The sequence below is a fragment of the Equus quagga genome, chromosome 5 (assembly GCF_021613505.1).
Source record: "Equus quagga isolate Etosha38 chromosome 5, UCLA_HA_Equagga_1.0, whole genome shotgun sequence".
Lineage (NCBI taxonomy): Eukaryota > Metazoa > Chordata > Mammalia > Perissodactyla > Equidae > Equus > Equus quagga.
Window position 1 is genome coordinate 114545201 of NC_060271.1, and position 21180 is coordinate 114566380.

At 40.8% G+C, this 21180-nt stretch overlaps 1 protein-coding gene across 4 annotated transcripts; it reads right to left on the minus strand.

Annotated features, from left to right (window-relative positions):
• Positions 1-4847: 4847 nt before the first annotated feature.
• On the minus strand, positions 4848-20265 carry YPEL5 (yippee like 5). Of its 4 annotated transcripts, none has more exons than XM_046662551.1 (3): positions 20113-20265; positions 8550-8714; positions 4848-6751 (listed from the first exon to the last, which is right to left on the minus strand). In XM_046662551.1, exons 2-3 carry the CDS (start codon positions 8688-8690, stop codon positions 6527-6529), a joined length of 366 nt encoding a protein of 121 aa, XP_046518507.1. In that variant the 5' UTR covers positions 8691-8714; positions 20113-20265; the 3' UTR covers positions 4848-6526. The 4 variants fall into 4 exon arrangements, with proteins under 4 accessions (XP_046518507.1, XP_046518509.1, XP_046518508.1 ...); XM_046662553.1 differs by lacking the exon at positions 20113-20265 and adding an exon at positions 19039-19182; XM_046662552.1 differs by lacking the exon at positions 20113-20265 and adding an exon at positions 18931-19076.
• Positions 20266-21180: the final 915 nt, after the last annotated feature.

Genomic DNA, 21180 nt, shown 5'->3' on the forward strand with positions numbered 1-21180 from the left:
GTGTTGAAACACCTCACCCTGAGCAGTCTTTGCCCTGCTACTTACAATAACTTGGCTTAGTCACTTCACATCCCTTGGCTTTAGTTTCCAAATGTTTAAAATGAGAGAGTGGACTAAATGAGGGATGTAAGCTGGAGCCCCTAAGGCCCAAAGAATAAACTGTGTTTGACTAGCTATTTTAAGTTGAAAGTGACTGTCTTTAAGTGGTGTATGCTCACCCTCTTCACGCTGTAACCACCACTTTCAGTAGCCTTACACCAGGCCCACTTCCCTTATTTTAACGAACTCTCTAGCATCCAAAGGCATTTAACTTTGAGATCGCTGATCAGACAATGCTTAAATCTGAGGACCTATGAATATACTCTTCCTTTACCTTCACCTTTCTTCTTTCCCCAACTCCAACTTAAAGAGCACTTTATCTGAGATTTTTCTTGTGCAAATAATGCTCTGAGCCTTGACTCCCACCTTTGTTACAGAAGTCTTCTACTTGGCAGGGCTGTCAGATGTGAGCCGATTTCTTATTGCCATGGACCATGAAAATGCTGATTTTCTATTTGCTTCTGGAAGGGAGACAGATGAAGCTTGTTGTAGAATGTAAGGTTAATCCAATCTCAGAATCCACTGCACATGGAAAGATGTTTCCTGTTGTTTTCATTTAATCTGGAAGGTTTCTTCTTTCCAAACTTAGAAATTAATCAATAGCTGGAAGAACGAAGCCCTTTTATTCTGCTTCATGAGCTTACACACCCCTACGTTGCATTCCTTTCATTTCCTGCAGCAAGAATATATTCAGTATTGATACAGTGGCTTTGAGGATTTTTACTGGGCTTTGCAAACATCCTTCATCTGGCCGCTGGGAAGGAGGTACCAGGTGTTGCTGACTATTAGTGTACTGCCTGACACATAATCGGCACTCAAATATTGCTGAATGGATAAATGAATGAACATTTTAAATGCTTTCTAGCAACTGGAGCCTACATTAGTTAAATAACTCCTTGACACTCAATTTATAGGATTATATTTTATTTTTAGATACTGTATAGCTTATAAAGGGTTTTCACACACTTTCTCTAGAAATTACTTTCCATATTTTAAGGTTGAGGAAATGACGCTTCAAGAGATTAGCTAACTTCAAAGTCATATGTGACTTCAATTTTCTGTGACTTCAAGTTGTCATTATCAAAATAAAAGCCAATATTAAAAAACAGTTGTTGAAAAAAGTATTTTTTGAAGTTGTGTAAGCTAAAGCCTTAGATACTAAAACATAGGAGGAAAAAAATGACTTACCACAAAAACTGGAAAGAGTACTATTATTTATATGGTACTTTATAGTTTCCAAAGCATTTTCTCATATGATTTCATTTGAACCCCACGACACCTCTACTCCATTGGAGTAAAATCGTTTCTTGCTTCAGGTTAGGTGACAGACTACCTCAGATACTATTCTTTTCCAAAAGATGGGTCAGGTCAGAGTGGCAGTTAAATATTCAATTTCTTGCACACTCATGCCATCTACTGGTACTTTTCTGGTACCATGGGTTGCAACTGATTTTATATTAAAAAACATTTTTTCTTCACTGTAAACTTCAGCGAGACCACTCAAATGTTTCACACCTTCTAACTCAAGTCCTTAAAAAGACCCTCCCTGCCATCACAATCTTTGAAACTCTTTTTGTAAGGAGGCTACTCTGAAACTGGACCTAAATCTTACTTAGGAAAGGGATTGAAATACTTTTATTCCTTTTGGCATACTGACAGGCTTTAGAAGTGCCTCTGAGCACCTTCCAATTGGCTTCGAAACTGGGGGAAGGGAGACGGCTTAGCTAAGGACAGAGAGCACTCACGGAAGCTTCACACTTTCGTGGTAATGCTTCCCCTCTGCCCAGTATTTCCCGAGGGGTGTGGGTAGAGTGGCTTAGCTGAGAAGGTGGTAGCCCGAGACTGACAGCTCACTCCATGGTGTGGCAACAGTTGGCGGAAGAGTGACACTGAAGAACAGCTGAAGCCAACCTCCTGACTCAGGGGCACACCAGGGGGCTTTCTCAAGCTGCACCAGCCCCTGAAAACCTCTGGTCAATCCTCGGGAACACAAACACCACCTTCTTCAAAGCTGGGCTTTCAAATTTGCTCTGGATCTGAGATTTTTGAATTACTGGAAGGAATTCGTTTTTGTACTTTGCTTTAAATTCAGATGACTTCATCTCTGGGGCAAATTGGTAGAGGAGGGTTAAAATGAGATGATTTGTTATGTATATAAACCATTTCTCTCACAGCCTTAGGATTCCTTAAAAACCAGACTAACACCATTACAGCAGTAGTGTGAAACAGGCTGAGATAAACACAGGAGAAAGAAAACTGGGTTTGAAAAGTAACTAGTCGGTACCTATTAGTGGAAATCCTTGTAGGATTCTTCTCAAAAGTCATCTTGTCTGGGAGGGAAAAAATGGAAGCTTTTACATTTTTATTTTCTTTATCATTGAGGTTGTATTCAATGAACCTTTTTTTAACTTTTCTTCCTTCTGCTCCACGGTAGGAGAAAAACAGAAGTTTTGATGATTTTTGAAAGCGAAGTAAAATGTCTATTATAGCAGATTATGAAAGATTCCTCATGACTAAGGTCAAGTTAGCAACATTTGATAAACAGATTTCAGGCCCTAATTTGCTTAATGGTTTAGTAGCATACATCAAAACCAGGAAGGATTTAAAGAACTTTGAAAGCATCTAGTCATTCTCTAATTTAGAGCAAAATCAAATTGTGGTTTGTTCAGTATTACTCAGAGTAGTTATTCCATACACTGCTCAATGCTTAACAGGTTTTTAGGGCATATATTTCACTATATTCCAACAAGAATCAGTTAAGATAGGGCTTGTTTTTTCCAATTCTTACTTGAGAAAACTAAGGTTCAGAGGTGACGTCACACACTTCCCAAAGTCACACAGGTAATAAATCAGAGTCAGCATTGATGACAGGTCTTTAAAGTCTAGTGATCCTTCGAGGAAATCTTTTTCCCGGAGACTTCTCGTCTCCTTAAAGTCAGTTTATCTAGCTGTTGCACTTATCCAATTTTAAGTCAGTTTTTAAGCAGGTGGAAATCATATCAATCTGTTGCTTATTGACACTTCTAAGGCTGTGGGCCTCTTGTGAAAAAACACCTGCTTTTACCAGGCGGTAACACACCACAACCATAATTTTGAGCTTGAATAACCCTTTGAGTAGTGATTCTCACATACTAGCAGACAGGTTATCTTTGCAGCTTGGTAAAAAATCTGGATTTCTGGGTTCCACCTCAGAGACCAATCCAGTATTGGCAGGGGGCAAGCAGTCATGGGGACATAAATCACTGTTTAACAAACCTCCCAAGTGTTCAAATTGCTGATGATTTCAAAAACCTAAATATGTAAAGTGATGCCCAGGATCACAAAACCCTTAATGGGGCTTTGGAATGTATATTTTATGCCTTAACATAGAAGTTTCAATTTGGGAAGCCCCAATATTTTAGAATGAAGCAGCCATAAAATTCGCACCCAATTAAAGATGAGTATCCCAACTTCTCCTTAGTTCTGCTTTATTTCTATAATAGATATCTTCATATCAATGCAAAGAGCTGGCCTAACAGGAGTTTTTCAGTTTAATCTTGCTCTATTCCCAATTCACATCTTCCCTAGAAGAAACAGTTTTGGTTTTATATGGCTCCTGGTGAGAAGCTGGTGTTAAAAACAGACACGCAATTAGTGGATATCTGTTTAAACTGTGAGATATTTTTGTAACTGTTGTGGAAATGAACCATCATAAACATGTCCCTGAATATTTTATAATCGGTAGCTTCCCATTCCTGCCTGATCAAAAATTACCTGTGGACTGATTCCACCCTAGCCTGGGGCCCAGACTCCGCATTTAAACATCCCATATGACTTTCATGAATAGGTAAATTTAGAAAACAGATATGGCACTGCTATTTTCCCCTCCAATCCCAAAGCAGCCACTCACAATTGTAACTTAAAGCATTACATAATTACTAACAAATTTAGTGTCTTTAAGTAAAAGCACTCAAGTTTCTTAAGATCACAACTTATGGTCACTGTCACCTAAAACTAAGAGAAAGGATTCTCAAGTCTTCCAAGGCTTAATCTCTATACTCTTCAGTAATCCACTTACTATGCAGTATATTCACCTTCCTTCACACCCCAAAGCAAAACCATCCCCATTAGTGGTTTCCCATCTCTAGTGAACAGTGTTTGCTTTTCTGTAAATAATCCAATCTGACTGGATCTTCCATATTGCCTTTTTTTGGGCAAATGGAATAGTGTTTAAAAGGAAGGCATAAAGGAACCTGTTGCTGTGGTACATGCCACAGTAACCTGAAAGCTAACCTAGTGATGTGACGTTTAGTCGCTCACTGCATAACAACGTTTCAGTCAACAACAGACCACATATACAACGGTGGCCCCATAAGATTAGTGCCATATAGCCTAGGTGTGTCGTAGGCTATACGGTGCAGGTATGTGTAAATACACTGTGATGTTCACACAAGGATGAAATTGCCTAATGATGCACTTCTCAGAATGTACCTGTAGTTAAGCAACACAATTGTACTTTATTTGTTCATATATACTATAGTTGTCAGTGTCTAAGGCAAAAGAATCTCAGAGAAGTTAATATTGGCAAATTCAGTTATCTCCAGGTGTAAAATTAGGTAGAGTTAACTAAGCCAGACTGTCACCTTATTACTGACAAGTGAAGAAAGCTACAGCTACTCAAAGGTATAACATATGTTCATAGATAAAAATTAAGACAAGATGATCACTAGACAAGGATCAGTGGAAAATAAGTAGCAGTATTGCACCAATGCAAGACAAAATATACTTTATTGTGACAGCAAATGCACATAGTGCTGTAGGTAGGCATGCTACTAGGAATCTGCATATAATCAAAGGCAAGTATGGAAATGAATGGGAATGAAGGCTGTTTCTTAATGCTTGAAGATTTAGTCCATGGTAAAAGAAGGATAGAGAAGAATTTGTGTCCACTTATCTCAAATGCAGTAATATACACCTACTTAATCAGAGACCTATGCCTCTAACCAAGAGCCCAAAGGCAAATAAGAGAAACAATCTTAACTGTACTCAGGAGTTACCTCTAATATCAGAGACAGATTTTGTTAATTGAAGCAAATTTCCTTTCTAGACCAAGACCTAGAAATTGAGCACTCAAACATCCATTCACTCATTTAAATAATTAGCCAATTTTAAATGTCACTTTTCCACCAGAAGCAAATACTAGAATATCTAGAAATAGTTTGGATAAAGAAACATTTACATTTTAACACTTCATAATGTTGTAAATTTGGGGCTAAAATAACACCCTGAGTCAAATTTGATCCCTTCAAGTGGAAAGTACAGTTTCTATTTCGACAGCTGAACTTCTGAGGGAAGATCTGAGAAAATAATGCTAAGAGATCTAATCCTTTGATGAAACTATTAGGCTCTACAGACTTGTCAAAATCAATGCAAAATTGAGGAGGCAGAAACACTTCATGAAGCAGTGTTTTTAGTTAGGTTGCTGCATTTTCCCCCTTCTTTTAAAAGAGATGCAGATGAAATGCTTTCTGCATGAATGCACATTGATGTTCTGTTCAACTGTTTTCTAAATGCAATATTGTGCGTTTAAACAGTATGCTTTAATTTAAACAAAGTAATACCTTATACACAGTCAATTTAGCTTAAGAGATGAAAAGAAACACTACTATGAAAATTACTTGTCAAATACCCTGCTCTTTTTAAAGGTGTTTTTAAAAGCAACACAGGACCAAAAACATCCAACTATTACTTTATTTATATTACTATGCTTAAGTTACATGGAAAAGACAACCAAGCAGTTCTGCCCCACTTCAGGAAGTTTCCAATCAACACCAATTATGTGGTGACAAATAACTAGGAATGCTGACATCTTTGGGTCAAGACTGACAAGGAAGAATGGGCTCTGGTGCTACGGTTCATCTCCAACAAGAATATGGCACAATGGCCAGCACAAGCCATACTAACACTGAACCTTTAGCGCTGGTCACAAATTCGGATCTCTTCTCTGAAGCTAGCAAATCAAATGAAATAATTGGGTTTTTAAAAAAAGTCTTAAAATGAAGCTCAAATAAGTTTAAAAACCATGCTCTTGACACATTTTCCTTTCAAAATTTACAGAAAACACACTTTTTCACTCTAATAGCCCAGATTTTTTTCCCCACATAGCCCACCATGTAGCCGCAGACAGACTATTCTGCCTCAAGATGTAAACATAGGGAAAAAAAATTATCGGCATCTGCATAATATTCTTTCTACACACTGCTGTTGGATGGAAAATAGAAAATTTTAAAAAAAGAAAGAAAGAAAGAAAGGTTCCATCTTAGATTCTCACAACCTCTTGTTCCTCAGTTCATGAATCCGACTCTGATGCTAAGGTGACAGTGTATGTAAGTAGATTTTTGTTTTCAGTGAAGGAGACCTGGGAAAAGATGGAGTTCTCTCTTTTTCTTCAAGAGTTATCAGATGGTACATGCTCCTCAAAGCCCTCACTCTCTCGAACTAGAGCACGTTCCAGGATCACACGGCCTTCCTTATAACGCTGGCTGTCTTCAGTGGCAAACTCATAGATCCATCCCAGTTTGCTATTGCAGTTTTTGCAGCTCACATCTCGAACCATGTGGCGGCCAGTGAGCATGACCCGGTCTTGAACTTCACTGTACTGCAGGTTAACCACCTAAGGAACGTGTGAATACAAAATTGCAAAGGCATGTAAGTTATTTGTCAAAAAAATACACAATTTTTGGCTGGTGCAATAACAGCAACTTCAGAAAAGCAAAAAGCAGTAGTTACTTCAGTCAAATCCACAATATCCTACCCAAGAGCTATTTTTAGAAGCTGCTGGGAGAGGTAAACATCTGGAAATTGCACCACATTGGACATCTAACACAATCATGAGTTATTGTACTAGTCCAAGCCACACTGTTCATACATACTAGTTATGTTTCTGGGTTGTAGTGGAGAGTCCTTGACCTGGAGTCAAAAAAACGTAGGATTGGGTCTGTTATTCATCATTAAGTGATAAGTGCAAATAAGGCTACCAATGTAAAAGAACCTGGACCAAGTTTTCCATAAAAAACTAGACCAGGTAATCTCATAAAAAGTCTGCCAAATCTGTTTCTGAAAATACATTTTATACATAGGCTGGGAGAGACTAAGCCTACTACAGACCACACATTGTAATATATAGTTGTCAAGTGGGTTCAAACAATCTATCAAGAATTTCCAATGATTCAGAATACCCAATAATCTTCTACAATTTACTTTTCTGTAAAGGGCCAGATAGGAAATATTTCTGGCTTTGAGGGCTATATGGTCATTTTTTTCCTTTTTGTTGAGGAAGATTGGCCCTGAGTTAACAGCTGTTAACTAATCTTCCTTTTTTTTTCCCTCCCCAAAGCCCCAGTACATAGTTGCATATCCTACTTATAGGTCATTCTAGTTCTTCTATGTGGGATGCCACCACAGCATGGCCTGATGAGTGGTGTGTAGGTCCGTGCCCTGAATCCAAACTGGTGAAGCCTGGTCCACCAAAACAGAGTGTGAACTTAACCACTCGGCCACGGTCCAGCCCCCTATAGTCTTTGTTCTAACTATTTAGCTTGCTATCGCAAAAGCAGCCATACACAATGCATAATGAATGAGCATGGCTGTACTGCATTAACTTTTATTTACAAAACAAGGCAGTTGGTCTGCCGTAGTGTGCTAACCCCTGCTCTATACCTAAATAGAGATCAAGGGGTATATATCAATTCCCTGAGAGAAAAACTTGTTTCTAAATGAACAGAGGGGTGTCCACAGGGGAAGTTTCGTTGGCCTTCTAAGAGCAGGACCTTGGACTAGTTCTGTTCCTTTGCCTAAAAGATTCAGAAATTCAACTTTGTCAGTACACATTAGACTCCAGGAGGCATAATCACATCAACCAATTTCAAAGCAAGCCGGAAACTATAGAAGCAGGCAGACAAGACACACATTTATAAATCAGGAAAACATTCTTCCTGCCGGCAACCTTATGTGACAATCCAAATCATAATTAGGAGGATGATTGGTGAGCAGAAATTAGAGCAAGGGAAGTTGGTTAGATGATCTTTATTCATCTGCATTGTCAAGCTATGTCAAGTTATGTGTATGTCAAGTTTAATACAGCTACCTTCCTATAAGGATAAATCAGTGTCTCAGCCCCTTCTTCCAAAGTCTGTGAAGTCACTACCAAATTCTTACACAGAATGTTTTCTGAAGCAATGGAGATGACCCTTCTCATTATAAGTCTTTAAACTTCCAAGGTTAAAAATCACATTCTAGTATTGCCTTCCTGAGGTCCCATCAAAGACAAGCTAGTGAGCAATCATTTCTATAGACTACAGCTCTCATTCTAACTCTTCCTGTTATTTCTAAGCTCTGAGGAGTATTCTGATACTGCTGTCAAATATATCTACTAAACCCACTTAGGAAATGAAACTGGTTATCCCACCAACCTTGTTAAAAAGAAATGCTCTGCCAGTGGCGCCTGTGAACCGAGTGGAGATGAGTTCTGAGCGGTTGGTCAGGATCGTATCACAGTTTGCACAAGAAAACAGACGGGTACCACCGATGTGATCAAGGAAAATTCTGCCCATTTTTACAGTTGAAGTTCTAAAAACCTAGGAGCAAAGGGAAAAGGAGAAGAAATGCATTATGATTTAAAAAAATGTGTTACTATTTGGTAGGGGTCACAGAGAACCTTTTCTATATATGTGATCTCTACTTTGTAGTACTCAATATGTGAAACAGCTGACTCTGAACAAAAGGATCCAAATTCACACACTGAACAAATAAACAGGCATACCCAAGCTAAGAATATTTTAGAAGCAGTGAGCCAAGGAAGTAAACATGCTTAGGCAAGGCCAAGGAATGTTATCACCTCTCTTTTGATTGCTATGAAAAAAATAGGAAGAAAGTGGAATATCAGAAAGTGAATGATGAAAAGTACATGCAAAAAGGTGAGAAAAAAGGTCTAGCCTAAGTGTTAAGTACACATTCTGAGTACGTATAATGTGAGAGAAGGCTTGTGGGGCATGAGTGGGATGAGCAGATAAGAGTAGAAAAAGGGGCAATCAGAAAACTAGAAGAGGGTAGTCTGGTTTGAGAGCATGGGTGAGCAGGTCTCTGGTCATCAGGTGCATCTACAACTGTGTACAGGTGATGGCACCAACATTAGTAAGTTTGAGTCTGTGGCGCTTTACTTATTTCAAAATCATCATGGCAACTGTGTGAGGTTATCACCCCCATTTCATAGATTATCCAAGGTTATTAACTGTTTTCAAGTACAGAAAATCATGACTGGAATGCAGTTCACCCAACTCTAGGCCAAAATCCTTCCATTACCGTACACTGCCTCCTCTAAGAAGAGGACACACAAGACGGTCTAGGCCTGGCATAAGGTTAGGAAAACAAGAACAGAGAAGGGAAACATGAGCCATTATTACATAACTTATATTTAAGAAATCGTACTGATTCAATAAATCACAGAAGTGCTGAAACATTTGGGGAAAAAAGCTTTGAATCCAACTTTTGAAACAAGCATAATCACACTTCAATATTTCAAAAGTTGGGAGAGTTAATATATGTAACTCCTTAAATTCACAGCAATTAATTCCCTAAAAAACAATATTTTTAAATATCTATATGGAGTCAAAAATATACTATAGCTTTCAGTTAAAAAAGAATTTACTCCTGGGTATAGTTATCAGCAGCTATGTTTTAAAAATTTAATATTACATGTCTTTAAAACGGCATGCAGAGCTGACAGAGCTGCTACTATGAAAAAAACCCCTAGAATCTATGTCTGTAATAAGAATTCATCGCCATCTTAAATTGGGGGAATTCCATAACAAATTAAAAAGAAAATTCTATTCCTTCTTACATCTGTGAAATTCTTCAGACATTAGGCAGTCGAAATGTCATTGTCATGAAGATCACAATGATTCCCATTAAACAATATGATATGGAAGTTTAATAAGGAATGAAAACAAATGAATATAATCACAACTGAATTATATATATTTACTTGTATATAAATACAATATATTTATAATATATAATATTTATATGTATAAACACAAGTGAACATAATTACAAATTTGTAGCTAGTAAAAGGAAAACCAGTGCATTAACAAGACTGTCAATGAATAAACCATAGGTAAAAAAAAGACTTAAGAAATGATATTTAGCTTTCTGATTACATTTCTGCAAAATAACAACAAAAGGTAAGACTCACAGCCTACTCAGTCTTTAAGAGAGCATTACTTTTTCCAGATGCTCTCATTTGGTAGTGCAGGGACACAGCGTGAACAAAACAAATGACCCTTCCCTCGCAAAACATAGGTGGAGATGTTTTATTTGTCCCACACACTTTTTCATCCTTAATAAAAAAGTTAAGCCGCCACTTAAAATTTGAGAGATTTCATTAAAGAGCCTGTATGTTGGGCTTTTTTAACAACGGGGATCTGGCAACAGGGGGCATGTGTTCTCCTACGGCAACAACTGACTAGAGCTGAGTGGTGGCTGCAACTTCCCCCGGAAGGCCGTGCCATCTGCTCTGTCTACTCTGCTGCACATAATTACTTTACCTGTAAGACATCTGAGTTTACCACTCTCAAAATAAATAAAACATTCAACAACCCTGTGAGTTGATTCTGGTCATCTCTCCTAATACTGGTCATTTACAGAAAGGAATCAACAGTCTCACCTCTTAAAACAAAGTCCTCGGATTCTATATTTCTCTACAAACTAGTATTTGTGCAGTCATTTAGCCTCTAGATTGGGATTCTGGGACTCGTTACTTTAAAGCCAATTTTCCTTCAAACTTGAAAAAAAATATTCATACTGTAATTTATTCCAATCATAACGTTGGAGTAACTGGATGTTTTGAATTGACCGTGGCAGATACAATGTTATCATGGAAAATGTACTGAACTTCAAAATGAACTCTCCCTATACTTTCTGCCTACATCATTCTATCTTTGGTTCAAAATTACAATACAGCTGTGACCATTTGCTACTGGATACAAGCAAGCTCTTTATTCCTAAATGGGTAAATAGATTTAACACGCTTTCTCTTCCCTGCTTCAAGTTCAGTCTATTTTTAGTCTTTTACTCAAGTATTTTTACTGGATTCAATTATGATTCATTACCAGGACCAAAAATATCTGTGCAGAACCACTATTCCTAGTTGTGGTTACCATTTATAGAGTACTATAAATGTATATAAAACTGTAAAATGTAGTTCTTATTTGCCACAAGAGATAAGCTAGAATGCCAGGGAATCTAGCAAAAGCAAGCAAAACATCACTTGCTGTCAAAGGTCTTTAGGAAGCAGAAAAACTTCTGCAGGGTCATTAGGTTCCATGTGTTAAGCCTGGGCGTTGTAGGGGCTAGAAACGCAACCTAATACTGACACTATCCAAACTCTCAAGAGGCTGACATAAATAACACAGTGGCATTCTATTTGAAGGGGGAAGGTCATTAAAATGCTAAGACAGAACATGTGAATCAGGCTTCTCTGGATCTGGATGATATACTGAACTCTGCCTTAGATCTAATAATTATTTAGTGTCTACACTGTATAGGATACCATACTTGGTACTTTACTTAGCACATTTAATCTTGACAATTTCTACAGTAAGTATTTTTAGAGGAAGAAATAAAGATTGTGTGACTTTCTGAAACCAGCCAAGCTGGGATCTGAACTAAATCTTGCTCCAGTTCTTTTCACTCCACTCACTCTCTAATGACCAGACGGCTCCAGATTCAGAGTCTTTCTCCCTCAGATTTATCATGTATCCTTCCCGCCTCTGTGCTGATCCTCCTATATTCCCTATCTTGGTAGGTGGCAATTCCAATCACACACTCTCCTAAACGAGAAACCCTGGCAACTTCTTAAAGAAAATGCAAAATCAATAATACCTTCTAAATCACTTTTGGAGGTCTTTCCTCCCTCCCCCTCATTAACGTCTTAATTCAAATTCTCATCACTTCTAGATAAACCTCTTGTGGTCAGGGAGTGTCTATTATTACTAAATGCAACATAAATTCACAGGTACTACTCCATTTGTGCCAGACAGTGCTACAAAAATAAGGTCAAAGGCATGTACTCCAGCCATCCCATTCAAAGAGCTCACACAGACCACCCCTCTACAAACTTTGAAACTTTTTTCCTGACAGGATAGAGTATAGCTGATTCTTTAAAAAAAAGAAAATTTTTTTAAAGGAATAATTTACATACCATAAAATTTAGCCACTGTCAGAGTACAACTGAATGATTTTTTGTAAATTTACTAAGTTGTGCTACCATCACCACAAACCAGCTTCAGAAGATTTCCACCACCTCCCACAACCCCTTCTGCAGTCATGCTCTCCTCCCATCCCAGCCACAGGCAAACACTGATCCACTTTCTGATTGTCTTCACATCCAAAATATTTCCCAGATATGCTAATCACCTTGCTCGGGACTTAGAAGGCTCCCAAATCTCACATATTTCTAAAACACCCTAAGAATGAGCTGCTTTCAAAGATGACTAATATCCTCTGTGTTGATTCTGGGGGCATCTTACTGTGTCCCTAAGTAATAAAATGTGTGCTTTAGTATCTGATAGTGTTGAAGTTCAAGTTTATAACCATAACTAGGGCCAAACTCATCATAGCTAAAGCTTTAAGACACTTTCTTCCTTTTCAACATTTCAAGCAAAAAACAGTAACTGAATAATCTTAATTTTTGTAAGTACCATTCCCTAGATAATTTTATAATTAAGGCCTTTTTGGTACTAGCTTTTCTTAGTTCCAGGTTATTAAAATCCTTAAAAGGTTGAAATAAGAAAAGTACCAAACTTGGTTGTTGAACTAGGAGCTTATTTATCAGTTTATCTGAAATTACTGGAAACAGTGAGGGCCAGGTTGAAAACGTAAGTGAAACTCATTTAGATGTTATGTCCCTCATACTTCAGTAATTGTTTTCAATTCCTACCCCCTTCAAGAAACAGCACATTTAGCTACCTAGAATTTTCAATTTCTATTTTAATAGGAGACTTTGGTGAAGCAATCACACTCTTAGGACCTCTTTCTTTTCTACAGAATTTTCAAAACATTTACAGGATTTACAGAATCTGTAAGAGAAAAAAAGTTTTTCTCTTTCAGAAATCCATGAAAAACAAAGTTTCCAGGAATGTATTTTAAAAATTAGACATTATGGACCATATAATTTCCTAGTTTGAGTCCAGGTCAATAAAACAACTTTCTAAAAAAGATATTTTTCTAAATTGAGGGTTTTTTAGAGCAGTTTTAGGTGCACAACAAAATAAGTTAGAGATTTCCCAGATATCCCCTGCTCCCACACATGCATAGCCTCCCTCATTATCAACATCCCCCACCATTTGTTACAAGTGACAAAACTACACTGATACATCATCATCACCTAAAGTCCACAGTTCACATTAGGGTGCACTCTCAGTGTCGGACATTCTATGGGTTTGGACAAAGGTATAACAACACATATCATTATATTATTACAGAGTATTTTCACTGCCCTAAAAATCCTTTGTGCCCCGTCTGTTCATCCCTCCCCTCTACCAACCCCTGGGAACCCCAATCTTCTTTGCTCTCCATAGTTTTGCCTTTTTCAGAACATCATGTAGTTGAAATCATATAGTATGTAGCTTTTTCAGATTGGCTTCTTTCACTCAGTGATATGCATTTAAGGTTCCTCCATGCTTTTTAATGGCTTGATAGCTCATTTCTTTTTAGTGTTGAATATTATTCAATTGTCTGGATGTACCAGTTCATTTATCCATTCACCTACTGTGGTTGCCTCCAAGTTTTGGCAACCATGAATAAAGCTGCTACAAACATCCATGTGCAGGTTTTTTAGTGGACTCAAGTTTTCAACTCCTTTGGGGTAAATACCAAGGACTGCAATTGCTCGATCATATGATATGCTTAGTTTTATAAAAAACCATCACACTATCTTCCAAAGTGGCCATACCATTTTGCATTCCCATCAACAATGAATGAGAGTTTCTGTTGCTCTACATTCTTGTCAGCATTTGGTGGTGTCAGTGTTCTGGATTTTGGCTATTCAAATAGGTGTGTAGTGGTATCTAATTGTTGTTTTAATTTGCATTTCCCTGATAACATATGAGGTGGAGCATCTTTTCATATGCTATTTGCCATCAGTATATCTTCTTTTGTGAGGTGTTTTAAGGTTTTTGGCCCATTTTTTAATCAGGTTGTTTTCCTATCATTGATTTTTAAGAGTTCTTTGTATATTTTGGATAACAGTCCTTTATGAGGTACGTCTTTTGCAGATATTTCCTCCCAGCCTGTGGTTTGCCTTCTCATTCTCTTGATGTTGTCTTTCAGAGAGAAGTTTTTAATTTTAATGAAGTCACCTTATCAATTATTTCTTTCATGGATCATGTCTTTGGTGTTGTATTTAAAGTGACTGCCATACCCAAGGTCATCTAGTTTTCCTCCTACGTATCTTCTAGTTTTATAGTTTTGCATTTTACATTAAGGTATGTGATTTGAGTTAATTTTTGCAAATGGGGTGTAAGGTCTATGTTTAGGTTCATTTTTTTGCATAGATGTCCAGTTATACTAGCACCATTTACTGAAAAGACTATCTTTGCTTCACTGTATTGCCTTTGCTCCTCTGTCAAAGATCAGTTGTCTTTATTGATGTAGGTCTATTTCTGGGCTCTCTATCCTGTTTCATTGATCTGTCTATTCTTTTGCCAGTACCATACTGTCTTGATTACTGTAGCTTTATAGTAAGTCTTAAAGTCAGGTAGTGTCAGTCTTCTGACATTATTCTTTTCCTTCAATACTACTGTGTTGGGTATTCTGGGTCTTTTGCCTTTCTACAGATTTTAATCAGCTTGTAGATATTCACAAAGTAACCTGCTGGGATTGTGATTGCACTGAGTCTACAGATCAAGGTGGGAAGAACTGATGTCTTTTTTTTTCTTCTTTTATCTCCCCAACCCGCCCCCGTACACAGTTGTATATCTTAGTTGCAGGTCCTTCTAGTTGTGGGAGAACTGATGTCTTGACACTGAGTCTTCTTACCCATGAACATGTTATCTCTCTCCACATACTTGACTTCATTCATGAGTTTTGTACTCTTCCTTATAAATATCTTGTACACATTTTGTTAGATTTATACCTAATTATTCCATTTTTTTGGATGCTAATGTAGATGGTAGTGTGTTTTTAATTTCAAATTCCACTTATTCATTGCTGGCACTGGTGTGTATGTATATGTAGACTGACTTACATACATATATATGTGTGTGTATATATACATACACTTATAAATTAAATATGGTATCTTGTTCAATAGTCTGACTCATTGCTAAATATTGTCCTTAAAAGCAGGGGTCCGAAAACTAAGGCCTATGGGCAAAATTCAGCTCACCACGTGTTCTTGGTATGGCCCACAAGCTAAAAATGGTTTTTACACTTATCAGTGGTAGGAAAAAAACATCAAGAAGAGAATATTTTGTGACACATGAAAATTACATGAAATACAAATTTCAGTGTCCATAAATAAGGTTTTACTGGGACACAGCCACGCCCATTTGTTTATACTAGGCTGCTCTCTCACTACAATGGCAGAGTTTGAGTAGTTACGACTGAAACTTTGTGGCTTGCGAAGTTCACAATATTCACTATCTGGCCCTTGACAGAAAGTGTGCCAACCCCTGCTTAAAACTTGTTCAGACAGTGAAAGAGCTTTTCATTTAGAAAGTAGACAGTTTTCTCAGAGAAAAAGTAAACTTGGTCAGTGTTCATGTTTAAGGATCAATAGGAGTGCAGGACAAGATCAATTTAATCCCATTCTCCTTTTCTCCATGGATTTTCTAGTTAAAATCTTTAACTTTCTGTAATCAGTTCAGCATGCTGAAGATCAACAATGAAAAGATCATAAAAACAGATAATATATACCCAGCCGCTGCCTCCTTCTCTCCTGACCCCCAGGATTTAAACAATGTAGCCCAGATACTTGAACTCAGTACACAGCCAGACTGCCTGGATTCAACTCTTAGCTCTGCCCCTTAAAAGCTGTGTAAACTTTGGGGAAGGTATCCTCCACTTCTCCATCTGTAAAATGGGAATAGCAGTATCCACCTCTGAGTTGAGAGAATTAAATCGAGATAATACATTCTGAGAACAGTGCCCAGCACACAGTAAATGCTAAATAAAGGTAAATCTAGTAAAATTAGATTACCTTCTTCAACATTCCCCACCACAACTTCCCCCTCCTATTACAGGTGAAGAAAGCTAGGCTCAGAAAGGGTATGAAATAAACAATAATTAATTGTTGGCTTCACCTCCTGTTAATTACTGCAAAGCTAAGTGACCACATGACAGAAATTACAAGAGGAAGGTTAGAAACCTTCTAAAGCATCTCAAATTCTTAGTGTCACAGTTCTAGGTTTTAAAATAGGTACTTGCCCTCCCTATAATTAATAATCCAGTTAAGATTCAACCCTGGCAAGCAGAATTTGCCCAAAGGAGGCGTCACACTTCCCAGCCCTAAAAATACCAGGGAGAAGAATAGTAGGTATTGCTTTGCATCTCTATGGACCCTCTGATGGGAAAACACCCAGTTCACAGACAGACTTTCCCTTTGAAAAGGAACTATTTCCTCAGGGCATCTCCATAGACCACAGAACACACGGGCCACCAGAACTCTATCTATCCTTGGACAGGTGAGAGGGGCTTTTCCACCACACCAGAAGGTGGTGGATGGTGGGTTCCCTGTTCTGCAGGGAATTGACTGTGCAGAAAGGGTTAAAGCAGTCTACCCTTGCAGAGGAGGGTGTATATTGCAATGGTCCTACTAAAATGGAAACATGCAGAAGCATGCCTGTATATCTGGTTTTCAGTATCTGCCCTTTCCAAAACAAAGGAACAAAACTCAAAGAACTTTTAACAGCGCTGGGTTGATTACTATAATTAACATTTAGTGCTATTGTAATTTCATCAACTATTTTCATACTGATTTGTGATTAAATTCTACTGAAAACCTACAAAGGAAAATAATAAACTAAGTTTGATCCCTAAAAGCCAATTTTCCAGTTTTTGTACAAAATTTTCACTAAGCCAAGGTTTCTCGGTAACACAAGAAAGCTGTTCTTTCCTCTTATGAATTCCCTTGCAATACCTGACCAGTTACTGGTGTGTCAAATGATGTTCTGGTTGTGGAATCAGGTCTTCATTTGCCAGTAACTTTTATATTTTTGTTCTTGCCCCTCAAATAATGCCTTTGTTGTTCTTAAACGTTTTTCAAGTTTACTATATTTCTATAATACTTATGGTTTAGCAATTACTAGATAAGGCGACCAGTCAGATAACTCTGTGAGTCAGCTAAAACAATCTGAGTTGGTAGTCTCCCCAAAACAACTTCTGGTAAGACAAATTCAAGGTCTCTCATTTGTTGTGATGCAATACCATGACTCAAAAAAGCCTCTAATTGGATGAAGCCAAGTACAATTTAACTGACTAGTTTCCTGATTCTGGTGTCAAGTAGCAAGTTCAAGGCATAGCCCAGGTTCAGTTCTGACATTACCACAAAGAATTACCAGAGAAACTGACAGTACTGATTTATATAGCCATTTAGGCACTATAAAACCTAAAATGATATTCTGGCCATGAATATAATTACGACTATCTTCACATCTAATGAATATATTTAGGACTAGCTTCATGTCTCAAAGGCTGTTTTTTTGGAGGGTGGTAGCTAGTTCAATCTCTTCTTTTTAGACTTAATTTTGGCCTTATTTTCTTTCCCTTCTTATTGTTTCTAAACCTTTTACTCTCTCCCACCACTTAAGCACAGCAAAAGGCAAATAAGTCTAGGGAAAAGTTCTCAATGATCCAGATATTTTAAAAGACGCTGCATGTACTTTACTTTTTGAGAAAATTTATTAAAATCCAATTTACTTAGTTCCCCTATAGAGTTAAATAATTTACTTGAGGAAGTTTCATCACCTCCCTCTCCTATAGATAAGATGGCTGCTAGAGACAAACTAAAAAAAGCCAACCAGAAGGCCTGTATTCGGCACTGAGCTGAGTGAGGGTGTCCTTTCTGAGGAGCATTCACTTTACCTGCCTGGTGTTCCACTACATACCCAGAAAGATAATGGGATATATGGAAAATATTTTGCGTGCCAAATTCCGCAAGCTCCACTTCTCACTATTTGTAAATGATCCAGGCCTCTGGTTTTCCTCCCAGGCTTCTGCCTGCCCAATGGCAACCCAAAGCCTGTCCATTTTCTAGGTCTAATCAATACCAGGCCACTTCAGAAGGCTTCCTACTTCACTCTTATTTCTCACGGCTCCATTTTTGAATTCTTCTAACACTCATTTCATAACCTACTAATATTTAACTTTATATTGTTACTCAATTTCACTTGTCTATGACTTTTCACTAAACGGTAACCTTCTAGAGAAAAGATCATTAAGTTCTTGTAATTTCCTTCTTACCTAACACAGTACAATTATGCAATAAACTTTTAGGAAAATAATCCACCACGACACTTCACATCTGGCACAAATATGTACCTTGCAAACACTTCACGCATTCTGGTTCATCTTTGTTGGCATGCAGCTGAAACACTGCAAATGCGGCTGTACAAAGTTAGCTAAGAGCCTGTTACCCCCAGTTAATTCACCAGCAAGTTTAGTTTTCCAAAATCACAAGGTTAGCCTGAGGTTACTTCAGGTTTTCCATCTGTCAAAGAGATCTAGAATAAAAATCCTCAGATTACCAACGGGCTCTGTAAACAGAAAAAGTTTAAAAATAAATGAGCTGTACACCTTCCCAGACTCGCCCTCGAAGGGTGGATTAACAGGCGTCAGGATTAAACACGTCTTTGTAGCAGTTCAGTTTTCCATTCCCGCTGTTCGTAATCCTCATTGTCCTACCTATCCACGCGGGAGCGTAGAATAAAGGAGCGGCAAGAGCACGCCTCCTTCCCCAGCAGCGAGGAGCGGAAGGACGCGCCCCGCCGCGGGGCAGCGGGCGGCCGCACGACCCCCGCGCCCCGTCCGCTGGGCCCGCAGCCGCCCAGGCCCCGCCCGCCCCGCCTGCCCCCAGCTGATTGCGGGCACGTGACGCCACGGGCCAATCGGGAGGGGCCGGGCGCGGCGCGGCGGGGCCTCCTCCGGCACAACAAACACGGGCCGGAAACAGCTGAGCGGGCGGCCCCCGGCCCGGGACGCCCGACGCTGCCCGGGAGGCAGGGACCCCCTCCTTCGGGCCAGGGGTCAGCTGGAGAGCAGGAGGGTAGGGGGCCTACGGGGCAGAAAACAAAAGCCAGCGCCGCCCCCCGCCCGTGGCAAGTGCCAGTGGGCCGGAGATGTGGCCCTTTTTGAGCACGGGCCCCGCCGTGGCGTAATCACGGCCCCACACCTCGGCGTCGAGTTCGGACTTCACTTGGGGGGGCCGAGGTCGCGGCGAGGCGGCCAGGCCTCCGGGGCGACCACGGCGGCGCGGAACCCCGGGCGCGCCCCCGACACTGCGGCGGGGACGCGGCCCGTGGGGGCGGGGCAGCCAAGGCGGGGGGTCGCCGGCCAAACTGCCCGCCGAGGGGGCGCCCGAGGCCTCGCCGCGACACGCAGGGCCTCCGAGACGGCGCCTGGGGTCCCGCCGCGGTGGGTGACTGCGGCGGGAGGCGCGGGCGCCGAATGAGGGGTCGCGGTTGCTGCGGTCGCCGGTCCCCCGGCTGCGCGGCGGGGGCGGGCCGACGACGGCCGCCGCGCCTGGGCCTCACAAAGAGGAAACAGGCCAGCTCGTCCGCCAGCCGCCCCGGCGCCGGGGCCCGCCCAGAGGGGCCGGGGGCGCCGCGCTGGGACCCCGGGGGAGCGCGGCAAGGAAGAGGCACTTCCTTCCTGGGCCCCCCGCCCCAGGCCGATCCCCGAGTGCTTCGAAGCCGCCGACCCAGAGGGCTCCTCAGTCCCCAGCGGGTTCCGAGCCCAGCCCCCGCCCGCTGCACTCACCCCGAACGGCTGTGAGATCCGCGGCCGCCAGCGGCTCTTCGCTCCTCAGCTAGGATGAAGCCCCTCGGTCACCCGAGTCTCCAGGTTGAGTCAGGCCCCGGCCTTGGCCCCGCCTCTCCCTGGTAGGGCCTCAGCGTCAATCATCGAGCGTAGCTCCGCCCCTCGAACAGTCGGCTCTCCCGGTTGGCTGCGAACGCCCTTCATTTCTAGGCCCCGCCCCCCTCCCTGGCGCCCTCCCCCTTCAGCTGGGCCCCGCCCCTCTCCTGGCTCACCCTCCCCCACTCCCGTTCCCTTTCGCGTCGCGGCCCACCCCTTCCAGAAGCCGCAGACCCAGGGTAAGCTCCCGGCCGCTCGCCCCGCCCCTGACCCAACACCTCGGGCTCGTACAGCCAATGAAAGAGGCTAACTCTCCTCCCTCTCCCAAGACGGCCAATGTGGGGAGGCTTAGGATACACCCCCCCCACCCAGCTGAGAGCATACAACACAGCGTCCACGTGAGTCTGCTTCTTAAAGGAGCCGGCTGAGCCTTTCTAATTAAGGCTGCTGTGAGACATCGCGCGTCATCAGCGTCACCAGGTGGTGGCTAAGGCCTAGCTTTCTGAGGCCTAGTGATGACAAATGAAAACAAGCCGTTTTTCTAGGCAAAGCAGGTGCCTAGATAGTTAAAATGCACCATGTAATGAATTTCTCTGAGTTTGCTTACACTTGCCACTCCTTATAGAGGGCCACCTTTTATTTACAAACCTCAAACCCTTTGAGTCTAGGCATATAGGAACTCCTGAAGAAAGGATTTTTCAAGTATGCCTGACTTATTTACAACTCCCTAAGTCTCTTCTTTTTTAAGACTGGCAACTGAGCTAACATCTGTTGCCAATCTTCTTTTCTTCTTCTTCTCTCCAAAGCCCCCCAGTACGCAGTTGTATATTCTGGTTGTACGTCCTTCTGGTTGTGCTATGTGGGATGCCCCCTCAGCATGGCCTGATGAGCAGTGCCATGTCCGTGCTTGAACTGCGGAAACCCTGGGCCCCCAAAGCAGAGTGGAGGAACTTAATCACTCCAGCAGGGGGC

Coding starts and splice junctions, on each gene's coding strand:
- YPEL5 (XM_046662551.1), bottom strand. CDS start 8,690: ATGGGCAGAATTTTCCTTGATCACATCGGTGGTACCCGTCTGTTTTCT. Junction 6,752..8,549: donor GAGCATTTCTTTTTAACAAG/GTTGGTGGGATA, acceptor CACGTTCCTTAG/GTGGTTAACCTGCAGTACAG.